The sequence below is a fragment of the Metopolophium dirhodum genome, chromosome 4 (genome assembly GCF_019925205.1).
Source record: "Metopolophium dirhodum isolate CAU chromosome 4, ASM1992520v1, whole genome shotgun sequence".
In the NCBI taxonomy this organism is placed as follows: Eukaryota; Metazoa; Arthropoda; class Insecta; order Hemiptera; family Aphididae; genus Metopolophium; species Metopolophium dirhodum.
This window is the reverse complement of record NC_083563.1, coordinates 36,129,487-36,153,030: the sequence shown is the minus strand read 5'-3', so window position 1 is coordinate 36,153,030 and position 23,544 is coordinate 36,129,487. Positions and strand designations below refer to the sequence as shown.

The 23,544-nt window shown below is 31.7% G+C and overlaps 3 protein-coding genes across 7 annotated transcripts in view; 2 read left to right on the top strand and 1 right to left on the bottom strand.

Moving 5' to 3' along the window:
* LOC132943060 (transducin-like enhancer protein 4) overlaps window positions 1–7,248 on the top strand; it is a 42,076-nt gene extending 34,828 nt beyond the window's left edge. For all 5 annotated transcript variants that reach the window (XM_061011854.1, XM_061011852.1, XM_061011855.1 and 2 more), the window contains 11 exons: window positions 1,953–2,054; window positions 2,247–2,300; window positions 2,883–2,974; window positions 3,138–3,307; window positions 3,400–3,539; window positions 3,645–3,715; window positions 4,540–4,789; window positions 5,235–5,414; window positions 5,533–5,748; window positions 5,878–6,105; window positions 6,180–7,248. In XM_061011854.1, the coding sequence (XP_060867837.1) occupies window positions 1,953–2,054; window positions 2,247–2,300; window positions 2,883–2,974; window positions 3,138–3,307; window positions 3,400–3,539; window positions 3,645–3,715; window positions 4,540–4,789; window positions 5,235–5,414; window positions 5,533–5,748; window positions 5,878–6,105; window positions 6,180–6,287 (1,611 nt within the window). In that variant the 3' untranslated portion in view covers window positions 6,288–7,248. The remainder of the gene's footprint in view (window positions 1–1,952; window positions 2,055–2,246; window positions 2,301–2,882; window positions 2,975–3,137; window positions 3,308–3,399; window positions 3,540–3,644; window positions 3,716–4,539; window positions 4,790–5,234; window positions 5,415–5,532; window positions 5,749–5,877; window positions 6,106–6,179) is intronic.
* A 5,184-nt stretch (window positions 7,249–12,432) lies between these two features.
* Window positions 12,433–21,362, top strand: LOC132943753 (uncharacterized). Its single transcript, XM_061012838.1, has 2 exons — window positions 12,433–12,889; window positions 21,211–21,362. The coding sequence occupies exons 1-2, from the start codon at window positions 12,550–12,552 to the stop codon at window positions 21,360–21,362; spliced, it is 492 nt and encodes a 163-aa protein (XP_060868821.1). The 5' UTR covers window positions 12,433–12,549.
* Window positions 14,386–18,054, bottom strand: LOC132942649 (zinc finger MYM-type protein 1-like). Its single transcript, XM_061011217.1, has 9 exons — window positions 17,486–18,054; window positions 17,131–17,313; window positions 16,722–16,968; window positions 16,461–16,656; window positions 16,027–16,354; window positions 15,655–15,907; window positions 15,291–15,551; window positions 14,894–15,189; window positions 14,386–14,751 (listed from the first exon to the last, which is right to left on the bottom strand). Exons 1-9 carry the CDS (start codon window positions 17,726–17,728, stop codon window positions 14,386–14,388), a joined length of 2,373 nt encoding a protein of 790 aa, XP_060867200.1. The 5' UTR covers window positions 17,729–18,054.
* Window positions 21,363–23,544: the final 2,182 nt, after the last annotated feature.

The window sequence follows — 23,544 nt, the reverse complement described above, 5'->3', positions numbered from 1 at the left end:
TTTAATAATTTAAGTTCCCGAAAAGCAATTTTGTTATGTTTTGCGTGTTTACATAAAATAATACAAAAAAACACTGATTCATTTTTTCAAAATAATTGAATTGCAATAAAACCACTTTCACCGCTTTACAGCTAGTCGTTAATCTGAATACATATTAACTATCGAGTAGTATTATATTCGTATATACATAATATTCAATGCGTGTTTGATTTTTATTTTCCGATCAATTAATTAAATCTCGTGCACGTTTTGCAGATATTCAGTATTATACAGTGTATATAATATAAGTATAATAAAAGTTATGATGGGGCGATGGGCATAAATGTTGGATACTTTTCAATTAAAATTAAATTTTCATTAACGTTCTACGTCGTCGTCATTAGCAGCCCGAGTAATTTGTAAAACTATATTCATAATTGAAATTTGTTAAAACACGGCGAACTTTAGCGCGCTTAATTGACTGTGATGAAGACTGTCTAGAGGGTTAAGTGAGTGTTGTGTATATATACTATCAATAAAGGTAGCAATAATGTCGTTTAAAACTTCCTACCCACTTATAAATATGCATTATAAAAAGCGTTTTTGCGTAGGAAATTGGTTTTTTCGTATAGTGTGCGACGTCTCTTTGTAACAAAAAAAAATTTTTTAAAAATCTCCCTCCGTCGAAGAAGCAGACCGAAAATTCTACAATAATGTTTTCGCGATCGATTTTGTTATTACTGTAGCCTGTGGGTTTTTGTGTTCGTTAAAAACGAATTTCGGTAGATGAATTTATAAGATAAGAAAAAAGACCCTTCCAATAGATTCCCATCGCGAGCCTCAGAAAACCGAAAACGGGGCCGCAATGAATACATCGAGCTGACGCACGTATATAACACCTATGTTCTATATACGTTATAACTTATAGTGTAATATATGTGTATACCATGTATATATAAGATTCGATTAAGGGCGGCGAACCGCCGTAAAATGTTTCAATTTAACGAAATTTATACAACACAGTTGGTCTCGTTGCTGCTGCAGGACGTGCCTCTATAAATTAACTATCGCATCGTATTCTCGTCGGGATTCGGGCGCGGGCAAAAGCAATTAACACCATACCCGGCAATTGGCCTTCTACCGCCCCCGGGGAATTGACTCTATTTTTTTCCCCTCTCGCGTCGGCGAACGCGCGCCAGAGGTTTATTTTATTTCACCCCCTCGCCTCTGCCGTAGTCGTCGTCGTCGTCGTCAAAGTCGTGTAGTGTATATATATATATAATATAATATATATTGTATATACACGCATTATACGCTTGTACACTGTACGGGTATATACTACCCACCATCACCTCACTCGCCAGTTTATGGCTCCCGGGAATTGGATTAACTATCTTGTACGTACGAGGACGCGGGTGGGGGATGTTTTTATTGGGTCCTTAGGGTACGCGCGCGCTCGCGTGCGCGTGTGTGTGCGTGTGAGTATACCACGGGGGGTCCGGGGCGAAAAACGACCAACGCGCCACATGTTTTTTCTCCGTCTTTCTTTTTTTATGACACACGTTATTTATTTCCCGCCGTCGCACGTCACCCTCCCGGCTCTTCTTGCTCGTATTCACTTCGACAAAAGTTATATTCCCCCACGATACACACATTCCTACAACCCTCGACATACGACGACGGATAAAACCACATAATATTATATATACGTTCCATTCAAATATTTGGTTACCTGGTTTTTTTTTTTTAACGAGCGACCAAATCACACACTGCATTAGATAGAGAGGACGAGAAATATATATAGTTGTTTGTGTGTGTGTGTGTGTGTGTGTGTGTGTGTGTGTATGATCTACCTACGTAAGGTATATCATACCTACCTACCAACGACGAGTACAACAACAACAGAAATGTTTGGTTAAATTTTTTTTTTTTTTTTATTATTCTCATGGTTTATTTTCATTTTGTTTACGCAGAGGAGTTCTATATCACCTGCGGAAAGGGAGAAATTTCGCGTCAGGAGCTCACCGGATATTGAACCGCACAAAAAAGTGAAAAAAGAAGAAAAAGATTGTCACGTAAGTTCAGCTCTTTTACTTATATATTATACACATTCGCCACATGCACGTGTAACTCGATGATATAACATTTCGCCAAACTTTTTCACCGACCATTAAGCTTTCATACTCCGTTTACTCATCGCACGCTCCCCCCGCAAACGTATTATTAAATCGTTTTTTTTATTTATTTATTTTTTTTATCGTTTACAGGCGAGCGATGGTGAAAAAAGCGATCAAGACTTGGTAGTCGACGATGCCAGTGAGGTATGTTATATACTTATATATAATATAATTTGCTCCTTGTCCCGTTACAAAATATACGTTCCCAAGTCACAAGTTTTTTTATACTCTGATGCTGAGAGGGAGAATACCAAATATACTTAGTGGAACTTTATCTTAGCAGTTAGCTTTATAACCGTTTACAGTAAACAGCAGTAAAACCACTTTTTAAAACCTATAATCGTTCGAAAATCGTATATACGTGCTCTTTTTAAGCTTCGATATCTGCTTCGTGTATATTTCTATAATAAATATTTTTTTTTTTTTACCAATTAATACCTTGACTTGAATTGTAATTTGTTGTACCTAATGTTTGTGTTACATAAAAAAAAAGAATTTCGCTTATACATATTGTTGTATATTTATAATTTTGCGTAGGTACCTACTACATTATATTTTACTTAACTGGGTTCAAACGAGCAATAGTTAATAATAATACGTCTGGTTTAAAAAAAAAAATACATAAAAAGTACTGTGTATAATAGGATAACGAAACCTCGTAATAATAGCCGAACAATGTCGCTTCAGGTATTAACATAATGTATATAATATTCCGTTTTAATGCAGGACCCCGTCTCGCCGCTTAATGGTACAGCCTCGCCCAGAGAAAACGGAATTGACAAGTTACAACCCAAAAAGGAACACATTGGACCACACAGGTATTATTAGCATATTAATGTTTTATATATTATTATTGTTATCACCGCTTGTATGCGTTATTAGAGTATGCGTACATAATATGTATATTGTATATTATTATATTTATTTTAACAACGGATTTACTCACTCATTTATTTATAATTTATTTGTAATTTATTACAGCCCGCGGAGCGGGACTTCGTCCAACGCCAGCACTCCGTCCACCAAGAAGATGGAAGATAAACCCAGCACGCCGATATCCAAGTCCATCACACCGACGAGCGGCGGCAGCGGTTGTAGTGGAGCTGCGGGCTCCTCGATGAAACCTATGGGAGTCAAAGGACCTTCGCTAGGTATTAAGAGAAACCGCAAATGATTGTGACTCGATCGGACATCGAACCGTAAATTATATTTCATTCAACTGATTTTACTCCTTATTTTGCAGCCCAATACCCACATTATCTGGCCGGGGGTGCAAATCCGCACGATCTTCAAGCGGCCGCGGCTGCTGCAGGCGCTTACGGTGCCCTTCACAACAATTTGCCTCCATCGGCTGCATTAAACAGTTACCCCAGGCCGGCGTTGGTGAGTATTATTAACGACAGCGATTATGATTAATCAATAAACGTGCATGAAGTGTGTTTTATGCACTCGACAATAATAATTTCTAACCAACGACGTGTTTTGTAGGTCGGTTACGATCCTCACGCACAAATGAGAGCACCCCTCGGACCTGGGCTGGGAATTCCCGGCGGAAAACCGTAAGTAAACTAGTTACAAATAATATTTGCAACGTGGTATATTAGAATACCTGTGTGGTGTACTGGTGTGACTAGCAGAAAGTCGTCAAACAATTATTAAGCTCGATAAAAATATTGAACAAATTATGTATATTGTATTTGATATCGATGGGTACACAACAAAAGAGCCTAAGCAACATTATTCAATGTTCTCAGAATAAGCATAATCATTTTTTTTAAACATAGGTAATATCATAAAAATCCTAAATTTGTAAATTAAATGTCTCTTTATATAATTATCATAAAATAGTAAAACTTCTACCAATAGATAGAGCTCGTTTCCTATTATCCAGCCATATATTCTATACTGCTATAACGTATAACTCTTAGCTGTCGCTTAGGCCCATCGATATGTCTGCTGCAGATAAGTTTTCAGATAACTAAACGTTGTTTGGACACACCCAAATGATATGAGCAGACATCATTGGCAGGATATGCAAAACAAAATATTATGGGCCTTACTCTACAAAAAAATTGTATTGTATCTTTTAATAAAAATTATCTGTTGATTAAAGTTCAAGTCGCCATTATTCTCTGCATAAGCATTTTTAACTCACCGTCATAATTTATTCGGGTAACAGCTATTTCTGAACCTGCATTTTTTGAAAACGAAATTAAAATGTTATTGTTCTCTAAGAAAAATAGAGCTTCCAAGAAAATAAATATAAATTATGGTCCTTACACGCAGTCGTAAAGTACCTATAATGTTGTGGCATACCCTGCTACACCATGCGCCGTTTGAAGCTGATCGACGTTAATATTGATTTTTTTTTCTTTATTTCAAGAGCCTATTCGTTTCACGTGAGCGCTGAAGGACAAATGCAACCGGTGCCCTTTCCACCTGACGCACTGATGGGTCCCGGCATCCCGAGACACGCCCGTCAAATCAACACTCTCGGGCACGGCGAAGTCGTATGTGCCGTGACCATCAGCAACCCTACCAAGTACGTTTACACCGGCGGCAAAGGCTGCGTCAAGGTGTGGGACATCAGTCAACCCGGGTCCAAGTCACCTGTATCTCAACTAGACTGTTTGGTACGTATAATAATATATACAAACTTATAAAAGGACGTGTTTTGGAGGGAAAAATGACTTGATAGCAAAATATTTATAATTTTGGTTTTTAAGTAAAATACAATAATAATATTTATGTATAATATTCTTGTTATTTTGAAAAATGGGTTAGTGTGATAATTTTAACAAAATTATATCCAAGCAAGGAACCTTGTAAAAAGAATGTATCAATAATTTAAATGCCAAATAGTTAGTTAAAAAATATTAGAATCTTAAATCGAAGAAATTTTTAAGAATCACAATGCTCCAAGATCGTTCATGTAATGAGTGTATAATTTATATAATATCAATATTTCGGGATGGTCAATGTTAGGTATATCCGCACTAAATTGTGATTCCGGTACTTACCGTCTGTGTGTCGCGTGTGTATTAATAATATAGTTGTTTTGTTACGTTTTGATTGCAGCAACGTGATAACTATATAAGATCTGTAAAACTATTGCCAGACGGCCGAACGCTCATCGTCGGTGGAGAAGCCAGCAATTTGAGCATATGGGATCTGGCCTCGCCCACGCCAAGAATAAAAGCCGAGCTTACGTCCAGCGCCCCAGCGTGCTACGCACTGGCCATCAGTCCGGATTCTAAGGTACGCACAGAATATCATGTGCTATGACGATGGTTTGCCGTTCTCGAGAGGACCGGCGGCACCAATAATTGATTTTAATCGACAAATAATATATATATTTTCCCCATATCCTCCGCAGGTGTGCTTCAGCTGTTGTTCAGACGGCAACATAGCCGTGTGGGATTTACATAACCAGACGTTGGTTAGACAGTTCCAAGGGCACACGGACGGAGCGTCGTGCATAGACATCTCTTCAGACGGTTCAAAACTATGGACCGGTGGTCTGGACAACACCGTCCGCTCTTGGGACCTGAGAGAAGGCCGACAGCTACAGCAACACGATTTCTCATCACAGGTACGTCTCTCACATGACATCGTGTCGTTACATCCGTTTTCGTCATGCCTATATCTGCCTGTGCTGTGTACCTATACTTACAAGCGCCATATTATAACACTTGCCGTTTTTTTGATGTTTATCGCACAGATATTCTCTTTGGGTTATTGTCCGACCGGCGAATGGTTGGCCGTCGGCATGGAGAACTCCAACGTCGAAGTGTTGCACGCCCTCAAACCTGACAAGTACCAACTGCATCTGCACGAGTCGTGTGTGCTGTCCTTGCGCTTTGCGACGTGCGGTAAATGGTTTGTGTCGACAGGCAAAGACAATTTGCTAAACGCGTGGCGCACACCGTATGGCGCTTCCATATTCCAAGTGAGCATCTATTTGAAAATCATTATTTTATTTTAGTATTTTTACTCATATGTTTGTTTTTGTTGTATTTATAGTCTAAAGAATCTTCTTCAGTGTTGAGCTGTGACATATCGGCCGACGATAAATATATCGTGACTGGTTCCGGAGATAAGAAAGCAACTGTTTACGAAGTTATATACTAGTAAATAATGCAAAATGAGAATTTCATCGTTTCGGTGTTCATTAGGTGTAGTAGAAAAACTCCAGGTGTTTATCTAGCGTTTATTGAACATTTTTTTGTGATAATTATTTCCAATCTAATATTATGACTATTGTGACTTAGTCTATAAACATTAATTTACACGTAGCATATTATATATAAATATAAAACAAAACAGAATCTATTAATTAAAATTTTTTACTTTCAAAATGTATGTATTTATAAACATTATTAATTAATAATTGAGATCAATTGTTTAATATATATGACGCCTGTTTTAAAGCTGATACTCGTGGTAATTTATGCTTTAATCAAAGTTTCATTGTTTTTCATAAATTGATACTTTGATTTTTAAAACGATTACTGTGAATACCAGCATTGTTAACAGTTTTCGGACTTAAAACTATTTTGTAAATAATATAACATAATAAAATACTATTATTATGATGTCCCCATGTAAGTTCCCACAATAAAGATCTTTCGAATACATAAATATTTTTTATCATTATTATTATTATTATTATTATTATTATTATTATTACATTTTAAGTATTGTATTTACTTTATTATTTTCTTAAGTGTTAACTTTGTTCTTTTCTATTTTGTACAAAATAGTAGTTAGAAAAATTACTTTATAAGTTTTTGTTAATTTTTTTTTTCATTAGGATCTAATAGGTAAATCAATATGATGTGGTATCTTTAGATATCTTTTGTACCTAAATAGATAGAGAACCCTTTGAAAAAAAAATTAAAATTTTATTGTTATTTAATAATTATTTATGTTTATTTAAATTAATACATTTCCCCCGATATTTTATAATATTGTGCTATGTAGTACCGAGTATTTTGTTTAATAATTTTTAATGTATAGTGTTCAATATAGAATTCTGTACAATTCATTATTTATACAGAAAATCAGAAAATAAAAGAACCAATTTATTATTATTTGTTTTTACTCTTTGCCACTTAATCAAGCAGTTGCTTACTTGTATAATATGTAAAACTGACTACTATATTATTATGTTCAACTGTAATTAATGATTAATTATTTTAGCTAATAAGATTTGTGTAAGTAATGGATTTTGTAAAGAAAAATAGTCAAAAACCAATTTATACATTAGTGACTGGTAGGTTAAGTGCTCGAACTGCTCGAAGCAATACAATAGTTCAGCCGTGGCTAGAAATGGCCACATGGGACATACCCGGCGCCTCCAACAAATATGCAACGTATTCGGGGGAACCTTGATACGCAATATTATAGTTATTCAGATAAGGTTTTCTATTCCTTATGGATAAGATTTTCCGTAGCTGGGGGTTTAAGCACTGTGTGTGAGGTTTTTTTTTTTATTAATAATAAGACACGTTTGATTTATAGACCTATAATAATTATTATATTAAAATAGTACTTTACTGTATATGAATATTGCTGTTAATAGGTGTCCTGCTCCTGTAAATTGTTACTGTCGAACCAACTGCCGTGTGTCATTTATAATAAAAAGTAATCATTTGAACAAATGAGTGGGTCGAAAAGTGTTGAATGTGTATATTTTGTATTGGTCTTGTATATTATATAGTGTGTGTTCAGTGTATAATATAAATGTAGGGTCAGTGGCGTGTTGAACTCATTTTTGGTGAGGAGCAAAAATGCCTGCAAGGCACCCACCCAACTTGATGTTTATAACAGCATTTCCAACTCAGCAAAATAGTTTAAATTAAAAATTTACAAAATATGCGTACATTTGTAACGATTTGTATTATCGGATATGATATTTATACGATATACCTAGTCACCTAGGTGGCTAGGTATTTTGTGGCAGGGGGACCACCCACCAACCAACAATTTTGAAGGAGCAATTTCTCCAAAATAATACCTTTGACACGTCATTGTGTAGGATGTAGGGTGTAACGAATGTCATGAGTTACATTATACTCGTATATTATTTTACTATTAAAATGTTATTATTCAACTATACTTATTGACCTACATATATTTTAAATTTATTTCTAAATTAATACTTAGTTTAATAGTTAATACTAACTAAATTACTATTTCCTGGACTGCGCGGAGAACAGTCACTATTCCTTCGTTTTAATCACCTGCTTCCACACTCGTCTAGCACTAAATTTTGACTAGGTACTCCTCCATGGCTATCATTAAACTTACTTCCTACATTCCTTTGTTATGATTAATTATCACCACAGCTATTGAACAAATTACATACACATGGCACAAGCACACCCTAATATAAGACACATAACAAACCGTTTATGCCACAGCTGTAACTCGGTCACTTTTCTCACTTTTTGTCACTATATTTCGAAAACCTTTAGTTTTCTCATTTGTAATATAATGTTTCGAGACAGAAACCGAAACTAATCATTTAATTTTAAAATTCTGTTCATTTTACCCACGGACTAAGATATATAATGTACTAACTATATTATTTTAGTCCGTGATTTTACCCCAGAATAGGTTTTTAGAGTGTCCATTCTGATTTCACCTATTCTATGGTTGTTGTAGACTATAAAAAAAAAAGGTTTACTGGTAATATTGCAGGGGTGGCCAAACCGCGGCTCGCGTCATAGACTTTTGCGGCTCGCATCTTATCGTAACATTTTTAAAAAAAATTTGAAAACATGAATTTATGTATTTGAAAAAGTATAATATTTTATTAAATTACAGTGTATAGAAAAAAATTTGTAAAAATAAAGTGTTCTTGATATCATTTTTCTTTATAGACTATTTTCTTATTTGTTGCGTGTTTATTTTGCTTGTAAGCTTTTTAAAATCTGGACTATATGTTTTTAACGCAGTCCTTAGCAATTCAGTTAAATGATCGATGTTTAGATTTAATCATTTTCATGGTTGAGTATAAAGACTCGCAAGAATATGTTGTTCCAAAAATCGATATTAACTTTTAAGCGCAAAGAGTAATTTTTGGATATTTAATAACAGACATATGTTTCCAAAATTCCAGCAAAGAATGACAACTGTATTTGAACTGCTTCAGTTCTTCGTCTTCCAATAATTCCAAGAGTTTGTGATAGTTGGGATTGACAGATGAGACTGTTAGTTTACTGTTTCGTTCTATGAAAAAGAACTCTTCTTCCCATTGTAATTTGAATTCTCTGTGTTCTTCTTCATACTTCCGTTTCTTAGACATAATAATTATTTTATTAATGTTGTGTTGTTACACGCACGACATCAAAAAGCACTATGAAGACATTATCCATGACGTGTGTCTATGTCTGTATGATATTTTTATATTTATGGTATTTATGAACATAAAATGTAATTTTAGATTATTGTACAATTATTGTTATCGTATTCTTCACATTTTATCCATTATTCATGTGTGTCTATGTCTGTATGATATTTTTATATTTATGGTATTTAAGAAGATAAAATTTAATTTTAGATTATTGTACAATTATTGTTATCGTATTCTTCACATTTTATTAAATACGATACCTTATCTTATCTTATTTACAATATCACATATATATAAAAATTATATAATAATAGGTATGACCTTTTTTTTTACATTTTGGCTCTTCCATATTTATTAATATATTTAGTGGCTCGTGAGTCTCTTCTCGCTGGCCACCCCTGTAATATTGTATGACCACTGACCTATGGATTGAACACTGTCGAGTGTCACTATAACCAATATATTTATAGGTATATATTATCATGACTAGTTGTAATCTTCTCTAATTTATTTAATATAAATCTTTATATTTAGTTATTAAAGTTTAACAGTGTTTACACAGTTAAAATTTCCAATTTATCAAGTAAATTAATGTTTTTTTTCTCGTTACCAATAACGTGTATAAAATGAAATCATATTTTTATCCAATCATGGAAAATTGTACAGTTCAAGATGCATATTCGCTCTTAAAAAAAAGGATGCTTGTAATTATAACATTTTATCACAAGAAGGGAAAAAGAATTCAAATACACATATTTTTCATTGCTTGTGGTACTTTAAATAGTCACTTTTAGTCAACTAAAAAAAAAACAATTTTTATGTTATTTTTTGAGTTGCAGCCCTGAGTTACTTACCCATATTTATGTATTATTATGTGTTTAACTTAAATGTTGGATTTTGAAATTTGTTAAACTTAAAAAAAATTATAAATTATTCTGGTATATGATAAGGAATTTCAGGTGAAGCTCTGGTTGCAAATGCTATAGTTGCTTATAAATAGTTAAATGTTTTAATTTATTAAACAATTCTATGTTTCCTTATGTTTGGGAAAAAAAAACCAAATACCAAAGACTCAATTTTTAATAGATATTTAGAGCTTTTATTAACTTGTACAGTTCTGCTCAATTGTTCGCAAAAAATATATAGAAATTAACAAATTAAATTTTTTTCCATATTATTTTAGATTCTGAGTTTGATGAATGTATTGATTTTTTTTTCAATGATGTGTTTTTTTTTGTTTAATTTAAGATTTTAAAATATAATACAAGATTTCTTTTAAGGTTATCTACCTTTATCAAAAAAATGTCCAAAAAATTAAATTAAAGTTTTATGAGCATTTGAACTTCAAATTTGTATAACATTGGATATTCACTCGGTTTCTTATCTAGCGATTTTCTTATTTTGTTGTAATTCAAAAACGAATAACCGCAGACACTTAAAATATATAATAGCCAAAATATTATAAAAATATTTTGACTTGTTTTGAGCTGTTTACGGACAATTTCAAATTTCAATTTTTCTAGTTTATTTTTCTATAAATATCATTAAAATTGTATTTGTTGTGTCGAAAAGCGTCAAAATTTAATACAAGGCTCCTGATATATTGTTACAATAAAAGTTTAAAAATATTAAAAATACACATACGTTTTTTTTTTTTATAAGCATTTAAAATTCGATTTTTGACAAGATTTATCAAAATTAAAAAAGATTTAAAATTGTAGAACATTTTCAAATTTTATGGCTAAGGATTGAAAACTTACAATAAGGTTCCACGTAAGTAGATTATTCTAAACCAAAAAATCTCAAAAATATAAAAACACAGTTTTTTTTATAGTTATTTTATTTGGAGGAAATTCTGGAAATTACATATTAAATAACCAATAATATTGATTTTAGTTATTTTGTTGTAATTTTATAATATTAATTAAATTTACCGGCTACCGTATTAATAATAATTAATAAGTAATAACAATATAAATATAATATAAAATATCCACTCACTGACAAACCGTTACCGCCCAGAATTGTTTTTCATATACATATTCATATACCTATTATACATATTCAAAATTAATACCATCTATTATACAGTGACCCACTTGTAGCCTACTGTACAGCGGAGCGACATCTATTTACGCACCTTTTTTAAAATGTATTTAACAAATTTCAGTCAATTAGTAAGAAAAATTGTATTTCTGTCCAAACTCTACATAGTTTACAATATATTATTCAAATATATAAGAAATTATCTTACTGCTTAATTTTTGGTCGTTAAAAAAATGTTCAGATCGGTAAGACTGTGGGAGATGGTTGTAAAACTAATATGTACCAGCTACCTACCTGTTTTAATTTAATTTTATAAAAATATTTACTAATTTAACAATATGTTGTTAAATATTACATTGTATTTTTTTCTAATGAAATATTTAAGATATAGAAACATGTTGTACAGTGTACACAGATTTTCAAAATTATTAAAGTAGATGGTACAAACTGATTTGAAATCAAATTATATTTGTACGATTCCCATGAAAATGTACGAATTTATTTCAAGTGTTGTAAATGTGTTAATCAAAAATATAAATATTACAGCTGATATGACACAAGTAATTAAAATAAAATAATAGGTATTCATTTTATTTTTGATACTGAACAGAGTCTAGGAAACAAAAATTAGAAATAATACATAACATATTCTCAATAACGTGAAACGTACTGAACTATTTAAACGTACAGTTGACGGTTGATTATAATTTAAGTTATAATTAAAAAAGCATCTAGGTAACGGGAATAGAGAGGAGAAACTAACGGATAAAACAAACAAAAATCATTTCGACGAAAGTACCAAAATAATAAACATTTGTAATAAACTTATAAGTAGGTTATATAAGTATATATTATATTATCATAATTTTGATCGTTATCATTTACCATTAATTATTGTTTATAAATTATCATTATACCACGGCGGTTATAATACAAGATGTACTGATTACTGCTGGCCCCGCGAACGTGGGCTACATAATATTCATTATGGGCAAGTCTGACCTTGAAGCCTACTTAGTACTGTTGTTGGTCGCGTCTGCTGCAGCGGACGTCGGCGAGGACTACGATTACCCGTACACAGACTTCTTCCCGGAGCTGTCAGCCCAGCCCTCGGGACTGGACACCACGGACGCAGATTCCGACGAAATCCACGAGCTTCGGTATGTCGACTGCATGACAGTACCGAAGTTGGCCACGGTCCGTGACGACTTGAGCTTGCTATTTAGGTCCACGCCACTACCGCGACCGTCACCAATCAACCCACGAATAAACACAAGCGGAGCCGACCGCGGGTTGCGGCAGACGCAGCATGCTTCATATTTCGATAGTAGGTATACCTATCTATTATATCACATTATCGGTTTCTTAATGTGCACAAAGTATTGTAGTACCCCCCCCCCCCCCACCAATAAATAAAAAGGCAGCAATACGTCATAGGTAGGTATACTTAAAAATACTTATCAACATTTTATAATTGGTATATAATAGTAAATAAACTATTTAATAAGTTATAAAAACAATGAAACTATACCTAATGTTAGATGGACTAAATGGCTGAATAATTTCATATATTGTGAATCATAATATGTTAATAAAATAAATAGTAGTATGAATGTACATACTATGTTCATCCTAAAAAAATGTATGTATTCAAATTTCAAAAGATTTTTAAAATTATAATAAGAAAGACTCAAAGACGTGTTAGCATGATTATTGTATAGTATCATAATTCATAATCTTATTATCTTATATTAGTTATATTCTTATCCTTTATTTAGCACTAAAAATAGTGCGTGCGGTTTAACCCACAATAAGTTTAATTATACAATGACCGATAAAGTGCGCGGTTTTTGTCCATCCACCTTTTTAGGTCGAAATTAAAAGTGTACGGTTTTCGGATGCAACCCTATATAATATAAACAATAATATTAATATATTAAGCTGATCAACTTACTATATCTAAGTGACAAGGTAAACATAAAAATGACTGTGCATTTTTTAGTAGATACTAGGTAATCACGTGATCAACGCAGTGGCGTAATTAGGAGTTTGATTTGGGGGGGGGGGGGGGATATACGTTTTTAGCAAACATGAATGGTCATTATCAATACTTTGATCAAAATGTTAACGGTAAAAATCCATCCCCCTAATTACGCCCCTGGATCAACGGCATAAATGCAGTTTAGCTCCCAAGCGATATTTTGAAATTTTATTTTCATAATGTGTGTTTATGCATGTATAGTTTAATATTTTCAAAATGAGTAAACCTAATTTTGAAGTTATGCTAAAAAAATTTCAAATGCTTGATTTTTTAAAAATCGATTTTTTGAGTTAAAAATAACAAAAATGTATGGTTTTGGAATGTTTAGTATTTACATGCTAATGCTGATAGCATTTTGGTGGATCAGAATTTATCTATGGTACTTACGTTTGATGTTGTTGTTGATAAACCACTTAGAACTTAATTATGAAGTTATTTCAAACATTTGCACATTGGCGCAACTAGACATTTGAAGTAGGGGGTGCTTAAGCTCCAGGTTTTTTTGTGACTCGATGGGACCCAACTCCACTATTTGCCTATATTAACCACTAAAACAAAACAAAAACCATAGTTCTGTGTCTACACAGGACAGTACAAATTGTTTTTAAAAACAGAAACAAAAAAAAAGTCATGCTTGATGTGGACCCAGAACAAAAAGTCACTTAAAATTATTTTTTTTGATTTAATTTTTAATTTTTTTATTAATAATAATATATATATATTTATATATTTATATATTTTTCTACATGATAATATATAATATATTTTATTTACATTTTTTACTATAATATTAAATCTATACGACGGTCTTTCTTTGAGTATTCGTCTAGTATAATATTGAGGTCTAGATTATTAACAATATCTCTCTCGATGTGCAATACAGAAAGATAACCAAAACGATCTTGTGTCATAGATGTTCTAGTCCAGTTTTTGATACGACGCATGGCTGAAAAAGATCGTTCACACGATGCAGAACTGATAGGTAGTATCAGGGCTACTTTAAGTAAGGAATGAATATTAGGATAGACTTCTTTTGAAATAATGGTTTTTAATTCTTCTAAACCAAAATTTGGTTTTAACTGTATGGCACAGTTGTGTGCTTCAGTCATTTCAGAACGTAATGCTTCTTTATCAATAGAAAACAATGCCTAATAAAATAAATTAATAATTACTTACAATTTATTATAGAAATACATCTATAATAAATGTAATAATTGTTTAATACATTAATACATCATTGTATTAAACAATTATTACATTCCATTTATATGTATTTATTAATTGACTTACTTGGTAATGATCAATAAACATCATGCTTTTAGTCATATTTAATTTAATGAAATTATCTATTGAATTTGCAAGTTCCAAACTCTCTTTTGAAAACCTTAACTCAAAGTGGCCTATAATTGCATCCAATACAGCATAATATGCATGAGAACACCAATATTGTTTATAGTTTTCTGTTCTATTCATGTCAACACCTTGATTACAGATGTCATTTCCTCCAGCACCAGTTGTAACAGACACATGAAAACTTTTAAGTTTAATAGATTCTTTTCGTTTTCTTTTTGATGACATAATTACACCTAAACAATTTCAAAATAATAATTCAATAAATACCAAGCATATTCCAAAGTATAATTATGTTTAAAACAATATTATTATATTTTTAACTTTTATTACTGACCAGGTCTAGGTGTATTATGTGAATCATCAATATCATGTTTCAATAAAAACTGTATCACATTATTCCATAAGACATCAAATGATTTTTCATTTCTCATATTTTGAATTGTTTTTATCACAGCATTAATTTCAATAACAGCATTTCCAATTGTTCCTTCTTTTTTTTGCAATTTTTTACTCAATATATCTATTATTCCTAAGATTTCTTCAAAAATGAACAAATATAATACGAATGACATTTTTTTTAACATGTGCAGAAGACCTTTGAACAAAATGTCTTATAGTTATATTATACTCAAGTTATTATAGTCTACATAGTATACTTATATTATTATAAAATACAAAGTAATATATTAAATTATTACCAATTGCTTGAGCCACTTCTTTGTTTGTATCTTCATTTATTTCATTTTGTAAAATATTTACTATTACACCAAAACTATTATGTACTGCTTTACAATTTTTAAGACGACACAACCACCGCGTTTCACATAATCTAGAAATCGATAATGATTTTATTTGCATGGATTTCTGTAAATCTTGTAATAGCTTATCTTTGCCAGGCTGTGAAAAATGCACATAAACTGCTTCTAGAGTATTAAAAAAGGTATTAGATTCCTGTAAAAGATAATGATTAAATTGATTATAAAAAAGAATGGGTACATAAATTATAAATTGTAACGTACATAAAAATGTATTAAATATTATTTAAGTATTTATTATTATTTGTTATGCACCTTAATAGTTCTACAAGTATTTGTTACAACCAAATTCAATTTATGGGCCATACAATGAATGAAAATTGCTTCAGGGTGAGAGTCTCTTATTCTAGTTTGAACACCAGATGTGGATCCTGACATAACGTTTGCACCATCGTATGTTTGTGCCACAAGAGGAATATCAGAAATGCCAAATTTTTTTAGAACAGAGAGAATTTCAATAGAAATATGTTCGGCTCCTCTCCCATTTGATACATCATAAAATCCAATAAATCGTTCACATACATTATAGCTATTAGGAATAATGTATCTAACACATATTGATAATTGTTCTGTTTTATAAGATCTAATAGAAAAAAAATTATGAAAATAAAATTATATTAAAATATATTACCTACTAACTTATTTCTAAGTAATAGGAAAAAATATAATCTGTGGTAATAGTGTATTACCTTGCTTCATCACACATAATAGAGTACATTCCACAGTATTTTATTTCACTAATGATAGTATTTATTGTCATATTTGAACAAACTTCAAGTATACTATTTTGAATAATCCAACTTGTATAGTTAATTTTTCTGTTAAAAAAGTCTGAAAACTCTTTATCGTTCATTGCAAATAATGTACAAAGCTCTTTAAAATTTCCTGTAGATATGCTATTATACTATAAGTGATAGTAGCGGTACTAAAATGAAAACATATCTTCCTACCAGTATTAGAAACTGTTGATGACTTTTCATCATGACCTCTTAGAGCAAGTCCCTGTTTAGCACAAAAGAGGGTTATATTTATAAGAACTTTCATATACTGTCTATTTTTTAAAATTTCATTTTTTTTAGCAGTTGATAATTGAGTAACTATAGTGCCAGTCAATTTTGAGCTTTTATAGCTATTATACTGGACAGTTGATGTTAAATGTTGAACAGTTTTTGAATATTTTAACAACTTTTCATTCAACTAAAATAATGAATTAAAAATATAAAAGTAAAAAATATATATACATAGTTTTTATTAATCAACTTATTTTACTTCTGTTGAACATGTTATCGTTATTCCTATGATCACTAAATAATAATTATTTTTAATTTATAGAAATAAATATCCAAACAAAAAACATACTTTTCTCCAATTGTTGTATCCAGTTGTAATTAAATTGTCAGTTTTTACATTCTTTGCAAAATGAATACAATTAAAACAAAAAACAGCATCACGAGACACACTATATTCTAACCATTCAAATTCACTATAGTGTTTAGCATTAAAACTTCTATTTTGAGGTCCAAATTTTGTTAGTGGAAATATCTAGAAAAAAAAAATGCTTCAACTTTTTTTTTGTAAAATAAAATAATATAAGACACTTGGTATGTCAAAACAATTTAATATGTCAAACGTCAGTATGTATTAATCAAGAATCGTGTGATTTCTTGTTTTATTCTTATTACAGTTAATTATTAATTATTTCATTTTTACTTACTTGAAGTTTAGGTTGCTTTGGGCCCGAATCAATATCACCCAAATCAACAGACTGTATATTCAAATTTAAAACATTATTTTTTAGTTGAATGTTTTCATCATCATCATTATGTCCATCGTTCTGTTCATGGTTACATATTTTCTTTGCTTTTGATTCATCACTATGAGTTTCGACAGTCTCGTCCAAATTTTTTGTTGATGTATTTTGTTTAATTTTGTTTTTAAAATTAAAGATTGAAAACATGATTAAAATCGATTAATTAACACTCGTAAGTCGTAATAAACATACAATTGACGATGCAATATCTATCAATATATAATTTTTAGCAATAATAATATAACTATATAAGAAACGCCTCTAACACACCACATACGTAATACACTAATACGTAAATGTAGTGTTCTGTGTTACACACTGCACTGTAACCTAAGACCATTAAATTTATTATAAATCTTAGTATCCTAATTCCTAGTAGACTGTGTTGTGTTTTTGTTGTGGCGTATCGGCGTATAGCCCGTATGCCAGACGTCATTATGACGAGAATATTTCCGTCCCTCGGGGAATACCAATACCAGATTATATTAGTATGTTAGGTAGGTACTGATAAATATACTATACAGATATATTATATAGCACAGACTATTTAAAATAACTAGGCCGCTTCGGCATCCTTATTTCCACTAAATTAAAATCAACACATCCGATAATTCAACATTATAAATAACAAAATGTTATATTATAAAAATTATTATTGTGTTATAACTTATAATTATTGTAATTCGATAAATTTTTAACTTTTTTTTCAAATTTTTTAGGGGGTGCTAATTTTGACTTAGGGGGTGCTAAGGACCCAAAGCACCCCCCCCCCCCTAGTTGCGCCAATGCATTTGCATATATTAAAGTAACTCAAATTTGATTGATTTTAATTTAATTAATCTCACCATGTCCCCACATCTCCCGGTTTTTTTTTAATTACTTAAAAAAAGTCCAGAAATCAATTTTGAGTTACTTTAATAAGTATACAAATGTTTGGAATAAAATACGTGATTTATTAACAACAATATAAAATGTAAGTACCTGGTAAATTCTGACTTCACCAAAATGTTGTGTTTATAAATACTAACATTTTCAAAAAACAAATTTTCCAAGAATATACATTTTTGTTATTTTTAATTCAAAAACAAAATTTTTGAAAAATTGAATATTTTATAGTTTTTTAACCATAACTTCCAAATTAAATTTGAGTTACTTTTTTTAAAAGTACAATAAAATTAAGCATGTAAAAACATAATTTTTGAAGAACAAAAAATTCAATAAAATCACTTAGGAGCTAAACTGCATTCGTTCCGGAACCACAGAAGCTTTAGAAGCCTGTAATATTATATTATATTATTATATTCACAATCACATGCAACGTTTGCCGGGCAGCTGGTAGGTATATCATAATAATCTTATATATATATATAAAAATCTCGTGTCACGTGTTTGTCCGAGAAACTACTGGACCTATCTGGATGACATTTTTACACTGTGTGTAATTTGGTCCAACTTAAAAGATAGACTAATTCAAAAAGGGAGAGGACCAACCCCGGGAGAGGTGCTCAAACGGGAATTTTGAGATTTCAGATGGAAGTTTTTGTTTATAAATGGTTGCCATGGCCCATGGTGACGTCGTATAAAATGATTCGTTCTAGAAATTTCAATCCATTATAGTGAATCGTTTTAATTCGTTGCCACGATAACAAACAAACCATTTATTATATACATGATACATCGACGATTTGTTATTGTACATATACATATTCATAATCAGTATTATTATTATGCGTATATAAGCAATGGTGGATTTTTAAGCTATATAATAATAATAAAAAAAAAACTATTTGCTTTACTTTTTAAATAAAAATTATAATATAATATCTAACTATAAAAATGTGAAATGAAAATCTCTGTACAGGCTAAACTCTGGAACTACTTATCAGATCTTCTTGATTTTAAACGAATGAGTATTTCACGAAGAAGGGTTATATGAAAGAAAAACTTAGAAAAATCCACCGGTGTATAATATATTGGTTGCTATTGGTTAATCATGTTTATTGATTTGTATTATTATCTTTTGTCAATATACATATATATAATATATACAAGAAGATCTGATAAGTAGTTTCAGAGTTTAGTCTGTATAGTTAGTCTGTGTATTTATATAGTTATATATATATAAATTAATGTTTGTGGGTAGATTAGACCTCTGGGAAGAAGATAGGTTAATTTACAAAGGGTTAAATTTGTTATTTTTTATTCACCGGATTCTAGTACGGTTAGGTTAGGATAGGATTTTGTATAAATTGATTTTATTAATCTATTGTAGGTGAAATTAAGTAAAAACGACAAACTTTGTATAACTTTGATACTTTAGAGTTAAATCATACATTTACAGCACGAGGTCCGCGATCTACCGCAGGTAGATTGCCTACCTGATAATATACTGCTGCGAATAAGAATTTTTATTCCGGGCAACAGAAAAGTTAAGATGAATCTAGAACATCATACATCGAATATTAAATAAGGCATTGAGCCATATACAGTTTGTACATTTAACGGGTAACGAAGTGCACGGGACATATTTCATGAAAGAAACGATTTGGTTTTATTTATTTTAAGCGTCACGCAAGGAGGTTATAATATGATTATGAGATGTAATCAAAAGTTTATAATTTGTAAGGAACCGACGACCGTGGTATAGATTTCAGTGACTGTTTGTTCGGGGTGTACGCGCGTTGCGCGTGAAATGTGCGCGCAGCACTTTTGGGGATTTCCACTTTACCGCCCGGAACTATTAGGGATTCCCACTTTACCGCCCACTGAACGGAAAAATGACGCTTTCCAACGTTTCAATCGCTATCAAAAACCGAATATTCGGTGCAAGCGTGACAAAAAATATATTATACAGATACGTCATCATACATCATACATTCAAAGTTCAAACCTATACTGATTACTGAATACCATAACATACAATTTATAAATTATAGATAAATAATTATTAGTTTATAATACAATCCGTCCGTTGTGCTGGGTAAGTTACTGCCAGTAAGTAACTGTACTGTACTGTAAGTTGCTGAGGACGCTACACGGTCTTACACGTGTGTAATATAGGGAATTTACTCTCATCAGATCACGTTTATCTTCGTTAGTTTAAAAATTAAAGTGGTCAATTCACTATTATACAACTTTATGGTAAGAACATTATCTATGGATTTTTTTTTATGATTATTCAGGTTTTTGGTGAGTTTTTAATGTATGCTATATTATATACGCTAAACTTGTTGTTATAAATTGAACTTTTTTCAAAAAATTCCCATACAAACACCTACCATGAAGTTTCATAATACGTCGATTCACTCTAATTTTTATACTAACGAAGCTGAACGTAGTTGCTTGATGCCAAATTAATATAGCTCCAGATAAATACAATTCAGGAAAAATATTTTCCTAAGATTTTCATTCCAACAAAATATATCCTACTTACCGACTGCAAGAAACTCACGTATAATACAGGGAAATTTTCATATTACAAAGCCTCATGGGGCATAAAAAAAAATCGTATTATAGAGAGTTAATGGAAGTTTTTTATATGGGAGTTTCGCTGTATATTTATATATATGGCCACATGGGTGTGTACAGGTGTACTTACTACTTGATGCACTGTTTTATTTCCGAAGCAGATATGGAGTCGGACGTGATGATGATACCCATTGTAAATCGCGTTCGGACGAGCACAACTAAACGATCAACGTTATTGGTAATTTCATCAAATCACGTTTTTGACTTCCGGTGGAATGATTTGATAAAAAAGACTAAGAAAATACCACAATAGTCAGCGACAGACGATGTGTAGTTATTTATAGTGACTTATATAATAGGTATATAGCCATAAAGATATTACCTATACATTAAATATACTATTGGTCATTGTCCATTTGTTCTAAATTGTAAATAAAGTGTAATAAATTATTATTTTATATATATATTTATATAATATGTATCATATTGTTCTGTGTATGTACAATACCGTCAATGCGGTAATTAGTGATTCTTATTAACTTTACAGCGTAATCGATATTCGATAGTCAAAATGGGTAATATTTTGGAAGACGTGAAGGAGGTATAGGGATAGCTTTCCCTCACGCTACCAGCAGATGTATTATGGAGGTAATAACAACACTTTGCGATTATTGAGGTTGCTACAATTTATTAAGGTGTGCGAATTGAGTATAGTATAGGAAATCGGTTGGAAGACTGAGGAGCGTCGACTGAACACATGATGGTGTTAACGTTACAAGGGGACGAAGAAAAAATTCAAACTCGTTCGTAACGGCCGTAGTTGAACTTGAAGTTAACGACACGCGAATCACAGCGGGGTAGTGGGGTACGTGAATGAAGGTCGAGATGCGAAGCGGACATCGTGTCGAGACTCGAGAGCCTAGACAAGAATACTATGGAGTAGGCGAGTCGATGGAAGAGAGTCGTATTTCCATTCGTAACTTTGATATTATGACATGGTACCGTAGCTCGTAAATATTACCATTGATTATAAATACTATACGTGCCGGACCCACAGATTAATAATTTACTGGATACGCAACGAACCTGTGATAAGTGAGGCCAGCACCTTCTCACGTTGTGGCAGAACTACTAGCGCTTTATAGGATTGTTCTATGTTAACCTGGGGAATAAGGACCTAATAGTTCGAGAGAATAATGAACTATTTGTTCTGCCGCAACGTGAGAAGCGGGCGCACTCAAAAAAAGCATTTATAAGATGCATCGTTGCGTATCCAGTATATTAATCCGTGGCAGGACCACAGTTCTCTCACTGTTCCGGAATATTGCGCGAACGAAATACCATCCCTGCCGAATCGTTTCGCTTCTAAGCGACACGCGGTTGCTTTCGCCTTTCGAAGAATACGCCTACAGCGGCGGCCGCTCCTTGTTCTCTCGACGCATGCGTGTCCAACGACGTACCGCGAAAATAACACTCAACGTCCAATCCACTATCAGTAATAGGTTATGCTCGGACCTCCATAATGATAACCCACGTGTCCGCATTTCACTATCGCGACGATCTACCTCCACAGTATATAAACGTAATTGTACCAGTTCTCAGTTGTAACTGTAAGACACGAATGAGTGAAATTACTATGAATGAGCCTAATATTTCGCGTAAAATCGGCGCTACCAATTAGTACGCGAGTTGTCTCCCCGGAGCTCTAGTTGTCTTCCTGCACGGTGTCTATTCGTCGATGTATACCATCTTTTATCCATATCCATGGATAATAAAAGAATGGATAGGCCATTCCTATATTAATGTACGAGGGGTCTACGTGCCGGAATGTGGATGAGAGACAGACTGCTTTTATATGGTGCTTCTCACTCTAGCAAGGGGTTTTATCATTATTTTATTATAAGACCCCAAAATTATTATTTTGAGTTAGAAATTCATAAAAAATTTTCTTTTTAAATCTAAGATTTGTTAATGTAATACAAGATTCCTTATAAATTTGTCTACCTTTATCAAAAAAAAATGTCTACAAGAAAGTCAAATTAAATTTTTATGAGTGTTGGAAATTCATATTTTTACAACATTTGATATTCACTTGATTTCTCATGTAACGATTGTCTTATTTTATTGTAATTAAAAAACGAATGACTGTATACACTTGAAAATTGCACTGAATGTTTGTATTAACATTTTCTATACACCATACAAGTTTGAAAATAATTTGACTCATTTTGAGCTTTTTACAAACCATTTCAAATTTTAATATTTTTAGTTTTTTTTTCCATGAATATCAATAAAATTTTATTTGTCGAGTAAAAGAGCGTGAACATTTAATACAAGGCTCCTGATATATTGTTACAATAGTAGTTGAAAAATATTAAAAATACATAGGCACACATTTTTTTAAAGTATTTTAAGTTCAAATTTTAATAAAATTTATCACATTTTTGTAGTTAAAAATTTATAAAATGTTCAACTTTTATAGCTAAGGATTGAAA

Coding starts and splice junctions, on each gene's coding strand:
- LOC132943753 (XM_061012838.1), top strand. CDS start 12,550: ATGGGCAAGTCTGACCTTGAAGCCTACTTAGTACTGTTGTTGGTCGCG. Junction 12,890..21,210: donor GCATGCTTCATATTTCGATA/GTAGGTATACCT, acceptor TTTCCGAAGCAG/ATATGGAGTCGGACGTGATG.
- LOC132942649 (XM_061011217.1), bottom strand. CDS start 17,728: ATGTTTTCAATCTTTAATTTTAAAAACAAAATTAAACAAAATACATCA. Junction 15,908..16,026: donor ATACTTGTAGAACTATTAAG/GTGCATAACAAA, acceptor TATCTTTTACAG/GAATCTAATACCTTTTTTAA. Junction 15,190..15,290: donor ACATAATACACCTAGACCTG/GTCAGTAATAAA, acceptor GAAATTGTTTAG/GTGTAATTATGTCATCAAAA.